The sequence below is a fragment of the Anguilla rostrata genome, chromosome 4 (assembly GCF_018555375.3).
Source record: "Anguilla rostrata isolate EN2019 chromosome 4, ASM1855537v3, whole genome shotgun sequence".
In the NCBI taxonomy this organism is placed as follows: Eukaryota; Metazoa; Chordata; class Actinopteri; order Anguilliformes; family Anguillidae; genus Anguilla; species Anguilla rostrata.
The window spans coordinates 57,320,106-57,332,474 of NC_057936.1; the positions used below are offsets into that span (position 1 = coordinate 57,320,106).

Here is a 12,369-nt window from a genome sequence, read left to right on the forward strand (position 1 = left end):
TGTAATCCTTTTTTGAGATTCATATCCAGCCAAAAATTATATTCTGATGTTTTTTATATAATATTGTGTGCCGCCAAACATTGTCAGGATTATTCAATATATATGTTTCATTTATCTTAGCATTTGTTGTAATACTTCCACAATGGACAAAATTAGTCATTACTTATTTGTCTGTTGTCTTGCCATCATGGTAGAATATTTCATATCCAGTAATCCACTTTAATTTAAGTTGTAATCATTTCTGCATCTTGATATTTTCAGACCTTGCCATGAACTGAAAGGGATAATTCTGAGGAAGTGGAGCTTATTTTCCGGCCTTCCATTATTGCAGAATGAGTTATAAACTTCAAACTCTCTATCTCACCATTTTATAAAAAATTAGGCCATGATAACACCATCATTTATGGATAATGTTTTTTTTTTTTTGTTTTTCTTTTCTTCTTTTTTTATCCAGTAGCAGATACTGTCTCATGTTTTGTTGTGTTAATTTATCCGTCATATATAAGAGAAGCTACAATAAAATTATTTTAGTATATATATATATATATATATATATATATATATATATATATATATATATATATATATATAAGTATATCTTTCTCTTCCTTCAAATTCAGTGGCATGTATTCTTAAATTAAACCTGCATTATACTTGTAGAGAATGCTTTTTTTTCATAAAGTGTGCATTTCATGCCTGGAAACAAGTCTGTTTTAAATTTAACTGTAGACTATGTGTGGAAAGTATCTCAACATTGTATTGCCCTGTTTTATTCTGTGGCGATTGCTTTTTAACTCTATCTGTGGGGGGAAAGACAGTAGAAACCCAATTGGGCTCCAGTGGCATTCTTTAATGCACACGGGCGTGCTCAATGAGCCAATCCAAGGACTTTTGCATCACAATGATTTTGATAACACTCATGCTTAACACATGTTAATGAACATGTAACGATCCAGGCCAGTGTGCAGCGCGAAGCTCTCTTGTGTCCTGAGATTCTGTACCTCTGGGAGAGGAGCATTAGACACATTGAAACAGGATCTAATTGAACTATGCTAAGAAGAACTTCCCCGCATCCCTGCATCGACCACTGATTTCACATTTCCGTTGCTTTCCTTTGTATTTATCTGGAGTCGGCACATCACACAAGACTGGGAAGCCAAAATAGCATTTGTGCAGGCTAAAGGAGGAAACAAAATTAGCCTCTTGCCGTTGCTTCCCATGCAAGCTTATTGCTAGAGTCACACTGTACGTTTGGCTGGATGTATGAATTTGTTATTTCACTGCTGAACTAATTTTAAAAAGCTTTAAATCCAACAGTTTTGTAGCACACATGCTCTAGTTTGCACTGCAGCATTTACATAGTAGCTGCACCTTGATATCACAATATATGTGAGTATGTTCTAATTAGATTGTTTTTATTTGACTTCACCTTTCATAGACAAAAAAGGATCATTTTAAAAGATAATTACATTTGAATTTGTATTGTGTAAGCATTTTGGAGAGTGCATTGGCCTCTCAAGTATTTTGGCTTTGAAAAAACAGCAGAGTAGCTTCATCATGTTTGGCAGACAGCGTTGTCATTTGGTTTGTCAGAACAAATTTAGTAGTGACAGCTGTTTCAGAAAAAAAGATGGTACACTTGCCACACATGTTCACATTTCCTCATTTCCTTACTTAGCTCACACCAGTCAAAAGGAAAGGCCATTAATCAAAAATAAAGTCAAAATCCTGGCCACATTATATCAACACTAAATGTCATCCAACCCACCTGATTGTTCACTCAACATACATGTGTTGGGTCTTTCTTTTGTAGTCTGGTTTCAGGTTAAGGTAAATTAATTATTGAACCATTCAGTGTATGTACAGCAATAACTGAGACATTGTGTAGCTATTACATCACTGTAGGTTCTGAAGATGTTGTAAAATGTACCATATGCTAGAGTAAATATGGCTTTTCTCGATATCTTGCCACAAAAATGTGGGTGAAATAATCTTTTTATTTGTTATTTGGCCTATCTTCAGCAAAAGCTGTTCTTACAAGTTGTCTCCTGTGGTACCTTTTTCGTGTTTTGCGTTGCCACCCGCTATCATTAAAATTAAAATGAATCATTCTTTTGAATAACGTCTCGCGATCATAGTGAATTATTGATAGCCTGGTGGGTAACAGAGGGAACGAGCTGAATTTTTACTGGTAGTCTTTTTTTTTTTTCTTTATTCATGTTATAATGATATAGCACATCGCCACCCACTGGAGCAATTTGGTGAAAGTTGTAATACATCAGATGATTTTGTGGGGGGGGGGGGAAACAAAAAAAAAAAAAAAAAAAACTATGATTTATTTTAATATCAGGTATGTATACAACCATAGTGATACCAAACGCCATGGCATGGTAGTAAGACAGCAATCCAATGTGGGTGATAAAAGCAGTACCCTGTTTTCAAAACCCCTTTGGTTTTTTTCTGGGGCAATCTGTAGGATACTCGAAAAGACTGAGATATCTGTGGAGAGGAGCAGGGGCGTCGCTGGGAAATGAAGCCCAGACCCTTGGGTGCAGATGAACTTGAGGACTGTGACGACAGCGGCCCATTGATGTGTGGGTCTTTTACGCCCGTGCACTCTCTCTCTCTCTCTCTCTCTCTCTCGGTTTCAGCCTCGCTTTGTGTGCATCGCGCGAATGAAAAGCAACATTCATGCACTCGGCCGAAATTGAGAAGATGAGCCTCGGCAAGCTTGTCAGACGCAACTGCACTGCTTCGTTTGCGAATTCCTGATGTGTTGTGACTAATTTAGGCTCAGCGTGGCGCAATTCATAATGCAGCATGTTTCATATATTGTTCATCCCTTTTCGCATAAAATTCACACCGAGAAAATGCATTCTAAATTTTGTTAATTCAGTGCATATTGGTTTATGTTTTTTTTCTTTTTTTTTTTTTTTTTTTCTCTTCCAAGCCGGCTAATGATAAAATACAGTTGGCCAATTAACAATTCTATATGATTTACGAAAAAGGATGTGCCTACGTGGAAGTGACTAAGATGCAATATTGTTCCGAGTTATTGTAAGAAGTGAGATCAATTAATGAGCATTTTTTCATTATATATATATCATAAAGGACATGTCAAGTTAAGATGTGAATTTCTGGATCAGCCTTTTTTTTATTCTGCAAAACTTGATTAGGTAAATTAATTTGTACGTATTCTGAGGAATTTAATTAGGGAACTAATTATTTTAAAAGGGAATGCATGCTATTCCTGGCTACTACAGCAGGTTGAAAACATTTGAGTAGTAAGTCTAATGTTTCAATATTGTCCAATAAGATTGTTATGATGGATGTAATAAATAGAAGTACCAGGGCAGTTGATTTAAAAGCAAGAAGCAGAAGTGTATTTGTGTACTTTCAGTCAGATTTCAAGGAGAAATTTAAACAGTGCCATGGACTCATGTCAAAAGTTAAAGCGGTTGATTGGCAGGAACTGACGATGTGAGATGCCTATGTAATGGTGGCCCTTCCATATTTCTGACCTTCTCATACATCTGCTTGTATTAATGTCAGCCTATTAATTCCTAAGCTGAGAAGCATTTGGCAAAAACACCATTTACGGCCGTGGCAGAATTATCCTTATCATTCGAGGCCTGAAAGGAATCGTTTTGTGTTATCAGTAAATGGAAATGGCATTTCAAATTTCATTTGCGATAACCCACTTCACTCTCACTAAAACATCAGGATTATTGCTAACAATGTATAAACCCTGTATTAAAACTGTGTTACCTTTACCAATTATTCCTCTTCTAATCCATATTGAGAAACAGGTATACCATTGCATTTTACATTTTAAATGTTATTTATTTTATTTTTTTCCTGGATGGGTAGCGTGAATATGAAGGTAGACATTCGTGCATTGAATTTCTCATAAAATACATGAAATTCAAAAAGTATTCCTATCAGCGTAGTAAAACAAATATATATATATATATATATATATATATATATATATATATATATTGAGCAACAATATAAAGCATATATATTTCAGATAGCTTCAAACATTGCACTTGCAGTGATTAAAAAAAAAAAAAAATCTTATATGACCTTTATTTAAACCTTTTCACAAAGCAGAAATAATTTATTCCATACATCAAAACTGTAATTAGTTCATCCAACTCACAGCTTTTATTCATATTTCACAGATTGGTTGTAAAATGTGTTTATTATTCTCATTATGATATTTTAATTTTCTTTACCAAGATCTACCACTTTCTTGTTTACTTTGCGGAAATTGTGTGTACGAGAGTGTACGCGTCAATTTCAGACACACACACACACACACACACACACACTTCATCAGTTTTTTTCTAGAATCTTCATTATCAGAATGCCTCCAAAAATTCTTAAATTTAACTTTCACCTTCCTTTTAATGATGGCCTACAGCTATGACAGCTATGAGGCCATAATTGTTTCATTTAGTTGCCATATGTCTGAATCAATGGGGAATACAAGAATCGATTAATTGAATGGATAGTAAAAATGATGTATGGGGAGCACATTTAGAGCAATGAGTGAAACATGCTTCAGCTTACAAATTGTCTGACTATGGCTCGATATTGCTCTCTTAGACTTGGGTAAAAGGCTGACTCATTCTCAAGAACCCTTTAAAGGAACACTTCACGAGAATCCCACCACTAAAACCGGCTGTCCAGCTTGCAATATATGAAATAATCCTATTGAAAAAGTGTATTGTGTAGCATCTTTTATAAAACATATCTCTTATGTATCCTAGTTTGCAGTTGTCAAATGTGCCTTTCCAGTTACCATTGTGGCACTGCAACTTGTGCAAGGAGCACTACAGCTGACATTTGCGGTTTTCCACTACCCTTGCTCAGGAGCTAGTGACTATTTTGCACATTACAGGCAACACAGTATTAAAGGACAGCCAACACCAATTGGAGGGAAGGTGTATCTGTCACTGACAACTTGAAGCCTGTGTCTGCCTGGTATGTCATTACCAACTGATACAGCAGTAACGTGAGGAACCGTGGTCAACTTAAATGCACCTTACTGTGCATGGGAAGAAACCAGTTGTTTACCATCACTGTGAACTCCCTAGCCAGCTAATGACACCCTAGGCTATAAGGCCCAGGTTGCAAGGCCCAGCCTACATCTGTGGTAAGCATCTCTTACAGACAAAGCAACTTGGGAGCTCAATTATGCACAGTATGGGTCATGGATCTGTCACAGAGTACAGGTGATACACAAAGTACAGTAGTATGCCTTTGGACCAAATAGAAACCACAATAAATTCCATAATTGTAGGCAATAGACTGTTTTTAAGCAAACCAGGACATCATGTCTAAGAGTGTCTCACTCCTTGTCATGACAACACAATTAAATTTGATTGCCATTTTTGTCTGAATGGGCCAAAATTATGCCAAATATTTCATTTTGTTACAGTTTTTATCCACCAAATATAAGAACGTTTTCTGGTTGTCTCATTACAAAAATAAGTAAATAAATAAGTTCAGAGTACAACAAAAACAGACCTGAAATGTATGTAATATTATAATACAATGATATTAAATAAATACATAAGCAAATACATGAATGTTTGAGGTTTTCATTCATTTATTTATTTATTTTTACATTATTCTATCAAATTGGTTTCATCTGAAATATACACATATTGTAATGAAGTATCAAATTGCTTAAGATGCCATTATTTACATAGTATTTACTATCTTAGTTCTAATAATTCCAATATTGTGTGCACTTAGCACAAATTAAACTAGTGCATACTATTACAGATTATATACAATCGTATTGGGGCCATTCTAGAGCTGTAAAAGAATGTACTTTTTTATACAGTATTGAGAACTGAATACAGTATGCGTGACGCTAGAAGTTGCATTGCATTTTAGCCATTTAGCGGACACACGTGTCTAAAGCAGATTTCCTTTGTTCTTTTATACTCACAGTCCATTTGCAAAATATGGATATAATGGATATTTACTGACAAAATTCATGTTAGGTACCTTGCTTAAGGGTACAACGATTTCACCCCACCTGGGAATCGAACCTACAACCTTGAATTTTTAATCCCGGTTACCTAACCATTCCCTAGATTGTCACATATAATTGTCCTCTAATGCTCAATTTGTGGCACGTCAATTATTTAGATAATGTCGAATGTACTTCAACGTTTGTCCCTCCCGTTGTGTAACACAGTATCTGTGTGTATTTGGGTGCCAGGCCATGTTTTTTTCTACATTTGACCTTTCTGTGTCCGTGGTTGTGTGCCGTGCCGAGGACAGCGTCTGACTCACTTGGTCAGCCGGTTTAGTTAGCCTTGCTCCTTGCTCTTTGCTCGAGCCGAGCTCCGCGCTCTCGCGTTGCTTCCCTTCACCTGGCCGGAGAAGGTCAGTCTCTTTCAGTGGTCTGCTCCCTGTAAGCCAGGAGCCAGTTTCCCTCTCTTGTGCATCTCTCTCTCTCTCTCTCTCTCTCTCTCTCTCCGTGTCAACATCTGCTAACATTTGATCGGCAGCTCCGTCTGAAAGCACGTCCGCGGTTCAAAGTTGCATTGAGCGTAGACTTTGAATTCACTGGTAGCCCCAAGGTGTGATTTTCACCACTGAATGATTTGTGGAAACAAACCACGACTGAAGCTGGATTTGATTGAAGTCGGAATCTGTGACAAATCTTCCTTATATGTCATTAATGCTCTGTATGTAGTGCAAAACCAGGCTCAATAGTGCACAGCAGGGAATATTGATTGCTACAAAGACTAAGAAATTTAAGTTGATGTTGCATGCCCTTGTAAACTCCAGAATGAAATGTATTAAAGAGCCACTGCAATACCTTCACAATAAGATATTTCCTTTTCTCAATCATCATTTGTTCTTAACATTGACTTGCAAATAAATTCATGTAATAGGTTACAAACACAATTTTGTGAGGATTGTTGAACTGTGTTTGTCAAATCCAAGTCAATAATAATAATAATAATAATAATAATAATAATAATAATAATAATACCTTTATATAGTGTTTTTCCTACAGTGTGCTGAAAGCACTTTACAAATTATAATTCAGCAGCACGCACAATCAAGAGGCAATGGAATGCAGACACAGATGTGAAATAAACATAAATGTTATTTATTTATAAAACTTGCAAGTATTGTAATATAATGGGCAACAGGCAGAAGTAGAATTTTTTTTTCCACTTCACTTGATACTGGAAAGACATTGAGTGACATCTGAATAGGTGTGTTTGCCTCTTCTTGTACAACACAATCGCAGGGCTCCCTTTCCTGCTTGATTTATCATGACAACATGGACCTTCAATCCTTTTCGCAGACAATGAGGAGGTTATTGTGGCTACAATTGAAATGCAAACCACCTTTTGCATCAAGCAAATTGCCCAGCTTCCTCTTCCAAACGAGTGGTGGTGGTTGTTCACTTATACCACCAAGGATGAAAGACCAATAAAATTTCCCTTTGAAGCAAATGTGCATATGCGAAACAGCTTCTTCCTCTCGCAAATAAATGGTTTCCCTTTGCTTCTGCAAGTTATGCATTCCCAGAAAAAGCCTAGAAAACAATGCTACATTTCTGAGGGATGCATATCATCTGAAAACCTTGTTGGGGGTTGTCTGTGTGGCTGTCCCACTGTGCCAAAGCATGAGGATCATATAAGGTGTGACATGAAAACAGAGAAATGGAGAGGTGTGGAGTTTGTGCAACTGCCTCCCTGTGTTATGTTATGTGGATATACCATCAATCGTTAAATTGATGGTATATCAAGAGCATTCCTCTAGAGCACAAATATCTGAAACTTGTTATTTTGAATTCCCTTTGTATGTCATTTCAGATTTGCTTAGATTTAATCTGTGACATTTTGGGATAGTTTTTAAAAAAATTTTTTTTTAGAAAAATCGTAACACCCCCTCCCCCCCCACCCCCCTTTCTTCCCTTGCTTTGAAAATTAACATCCCGGCTCTTTCTTTAAGTCCGTTGAAAGCTTGGGGGCTAATTCAGAGGTCAAGCAAGACTTGCAGGCTGTCAATCTTTTATAGTTACCTCTGTACCCTTCCCCCCTTTTAGTTCCTTTCTCTTGTCTCTTTCCTATTCATTCACCCTTTCCTTAATAGAATGGCCGGCTCTTCTTCTATTCTCTGGTGGCCCCCTCACCGGCTTGAGAGGAACAACCACAAGCTTTGTCGAAAGAATCCAGCATGCTTTCACATCTGCCTCTGATTTCATTCTGCTGCATCCTAATTGTGAACTCTTTTCAGGGGATATTTTAATAGCCCCCTTCCCTTAAAATTCTTGTCTTTTGTGCTTTTGATCGTAAGAACAATTCCGCACTGCAATTTTTGTTGCTTTTCCGCTGATTTGGTGATAAACCTGTTTCTTTTCTCTGGTGCAGAAAGCAGCAGATGTATCATGTGCACATATGTTTTAACCCTTTGGGTCCAAGCCCCCGTGGCTTTCTATCTATCAGAGCACTTGTCTGAACATCTGTCTGCAGTGGCTTCATATTTAGTGAAACAATGGAGTGCCTGTTGACATTTTGCAATCTGTGCATAACATTTACAGACCATAAGTACCAACCGTGTTTCTCCTGAAATATATAAAATCACACGGGGTGCCTGCAACAAGACAAAGGTTATGTAATATGTACATATTGTAATTAATTACAATAAAATATAATTAATTATAAAAATTACAATTACAATGCATTTGTCATATTTTTGAATTCTCCTAATCAGCTTAACCGTCATTTTAAGTCTGATCCAATCCTGTCAAAATCCATTAAAGAAAACAGTTTACAGATGATCATCAGTTGTTCATGTATAGGCTTAGGAGAAAAAAAGTCTCCAACTGAGAAGGGAGACCCAACATGTTTAATGAGGAAGACGGCAGTCAGGCAGACAGTCTTAGTCTTTGCCTTTGGTGTCTGGAATGATCAGCATGCTAAACCCTCTCAGCATGATTCAAAGATATTAAAGTTTATAACTGTTATCACTGATTTACAGAACACCCATCTCTATGTAGTGGGGATTTATTTATTTATTTTCAACATGGGGGAGCCAGCTGTCTCAGTGGCTTTTACTGCTGTTGACATTTTGCCTTTTTTTCTTCAGAGTATGTGAAGTGGAGATTTGGGGGTGTGAATGGGTACTAAATTATTACTTCAATGTTGATTGAAATGAAACCTTGTATGCTTTTTAAAGGGTTAAACAAAAATCCAAAGCCATGGATTCTTTATATGGTTTATTTTCCTTTCACATATGTACATTTTTATTTTACAATTTTACTTTCATTTATTAGATTTATCAATTTTGTAAATTTATTGTGTTCTTGATTTTTCTCTTACAATATGCTTCCATGTAATATATAACTGGTTCAAATACATTGATGAACACATATTACATGTACATACACATACATGCTGCCCTCATAGTGATTGCGATTGTGAGCTTACAGAACTTTCCTTTTTACTTATGGTTGCCATTGGTTTCATTTGGATACAGCATGGTGATGTTTGGAATATATATATATATTTTCAATTTTTCGCAATGCTGGTTGCTTGCCATTGCAATAGTATATTAAGGGCAACAACACGATGCTGAACTATAGATCACAGCCCTATTCACTTTGGAAGCTATAGTGACACACTGTAAATCCGGTCCTAAATTCTGATTCATCTTTGGGAATGCCTTATTTGGAGAATGGATTCACTATTCACTTGTCCCTTAACAGTAATACATCAGAGAATTCATGAAGCATGCAATTTCAGCAACTGAAAGTTTTTATGTTTTTTTTATTTTTATTTTTTCTCTGGGTCAACTCCCAGGCTTGTTTAGACTGTATTCCTTTTGACCTGTTTTAAATGCTTCCTGGAATAAGAAGGCATAATGCAATTATGTTAGTTAGTTAATCATGAAAAGTTAGTTAATCATGAAAAGCTCAACTGTGGCTTTTTCTGCTAATGTGGAAGATTCCAGTTTTCTGATGAATAATTACTTTGAAATAGTTTTCTTTGTTTTGTGCTGTTGGGGAAGAATTAGAAATGGATGTACACATGTTAACAATGTACAAAAAAAAAGAAAAAAGGCTGAAACTTTTGGTTGGGGATATTATTTAGCTTCATTAGAAACCCATAATCTTTTTTCTGCATTTCATTTAAAGCCTGAACACCATATTTACAGCAGAACATTTTTACATTTGCATCTCTGACAGAAACCTTTAACACAGACAAATCAGTCCGAGTTGTTTTTCTCCCCCTGAGTTAAGGACAAGACATAGAAAAACACAAAATGTCTTTAATGGTGTCCTGTGTGACTGGTTGCCAGAGTGACTGTGTTTTCCTGTGTGGACGTGATAATGGTTCACGGGAGGAAAGAGGTGGCGGGGGGAGGGGTTTTGGGGCGGGGGGGGGGAGCCAGTCAGTGTAAACATTGAGACAAAGCAAGGCGGTAAAGATTGAGAACATACATACCTGAGCTTTCTGGTAGGTATCAGATTTCAGCAGTAGTCTACCAGTCATTTGTGTTTCGTCTTATCGACCCTGCAGCAATTAGAAGTGGGGAAAAAAAAATAGAAACGGCACAACAAGTGAGGCAGGTATGAATGGAGCGTGTGGGTGGAGGTGTGGGATTGTGGGTGGTACAGGTGACACGGGTGTGTGATCACTCAAAACAGCTTATTTAGCTGCTGCGTGTTTATTTTAAGATGCTTTTGTAAACAGTGGCAGCTCAGTTATGCAGCGTTGGAGGTCAGCCTTTTGGAAGTAGGAGGAGTGAACCAAACTGCTCTGCTTCATGAAACGGGCAGCATTTGCTGCCATTGAGCTGTCTTCCCTCTTCTGCGTTATTAACCTTTTTGCTTTTTTTCGGATTTGTGGCATTTTTCTGTTTGTTTGCCAGGACATCTTGTTTTTAACTCAATACTGGATGAAAATAAGTGACAACAGTGGCAAAAACATAAGGGAAGAAGCACATAGATGCAGAACTCATGAATTAAAAAATGAGGAACGGATTAAAGAAAGTATACCGTGTATTTTTAGCACATTGCACATGATTGGCTCCCTTCATTTTGCTTTCAGGTAAGAAGATCAATGATGAAGATCATTGAGATCTGCAAGTCTGGAGTTTTTTAACTACAGCCAACATCACCAAGCAAGTGAGGCCAACCAAGCAAAGCACAATGGCAAGCTCAGTGTGGAAACTACAAACCTTCTGCTGGCTGATGTTCACTATGGCTCATTTACAGTGTTCAGATGGTAAGTTGACATTATTTAAAATGTACTGCATCACTGTTGGAAAATTGAGTTGACTGAGGAATGCATTAGGAATATGAATATTGCATTTTTTTCTACTGGATTTTCCCATATAAAATGCGTTATGATGTTATGATCTTGGCTCATGGTTCATGTATGTATGTATATATATATATATATATATATACACACACACACACACACACACACACACACATGCACATATATATCCACCCACCAAAAACATGTAGGAAGAGATAAACAAAGGTAACCCTTCAGGGTTTGACTCTCTCAGGGATTTAACTTTGCCAAAACAGCTCCAATGATCACATACATTTCTAGCAAGAGAGTGTAGCTTTGAAGACACTGGCCTCTGAGGAGTGGGTTAATCTTGAGTGGTTTCATTAGTTGGTAAATTGTGATTCGTTAGAGATTTTACGCTTCTGCGCTTTCTTTGCCCCTGGTGGCATTTGATGTGGATACATATTTAGGTAGTTTTTTATTGTGGGCTACAGATAGGATTGGATAAAAAAGGAACATTAATGCACCCAGACCATATTGGGCTGAAACGTTTTTTTTTGCCTTGATTATGTCTAAATATGGCACAGAGTAGCTGGTACAATTAAAATATTTCACAAAAAATCCTTGTTGATGAGTATATGTATTTAAGCATTATGACAGTATTTCTGAATTTGCGCTTTTATTTTCTCATTGCATAAACCTTTTAAATTAAATCTCCTAGTAGTATGCCAAACCTTTTATTTTATTTTATTTTATTTTTTAATGAAACAGCAGCACATTTTCTGGTGAATTACTTTGAAAGTACAAACATAATATCGCTTGAAACATTTTTTATTGACTTATTTTGCACTGTTTTGGTTTTACTTAATGGAATGGTTCAGTCTTGGAAAACCCTTAATTAAAGATGTGAATAAAAACAATGCTCCATGGGTAGTTGTTGGCAGTTTTCCAATCCATGTGATGTGCTGCTCATAAAAAATGCATCTTATTGTAATATCCAGAATTCTTTGCTTTGCAAATGCAAAAGATTTTATTTCTGAAGTGCATGCTTTCTTGTCATTTTGGCAGAAAC

At 36.6% G+C, this 12,369-nt stretch overlaps 1 protein-coding gene across 19 annotated transcripts in view; it reads left to right on the forward strand.

The window, feature by feature from the left end:
• adgrl2a (adhesion G protein-coupled receptor L2a) overlaps nt 1-12,369 on the forward strand; it is a 114,490-nt gene that overhangs the window by 11,694 nt on the left and 90,427 nt on the right. For all 19 annotated transcript variants that reach the window (XM_064333404.1, XM_064333405.1, XM_064333406.1 and 16 more), the window contains exon 2: nt 11,103-11,279. In XM_064333404.1, coding sequence (XP_064189474.1) covers nt 11,204-11,279 — 76 coding nt within the window. In that variant the 5' untranslated portion in view covers nt 11,103-11,203. The remainder of the gene's footprint in view (nt 1-11,102; nt 11,280-12,369) is intronic.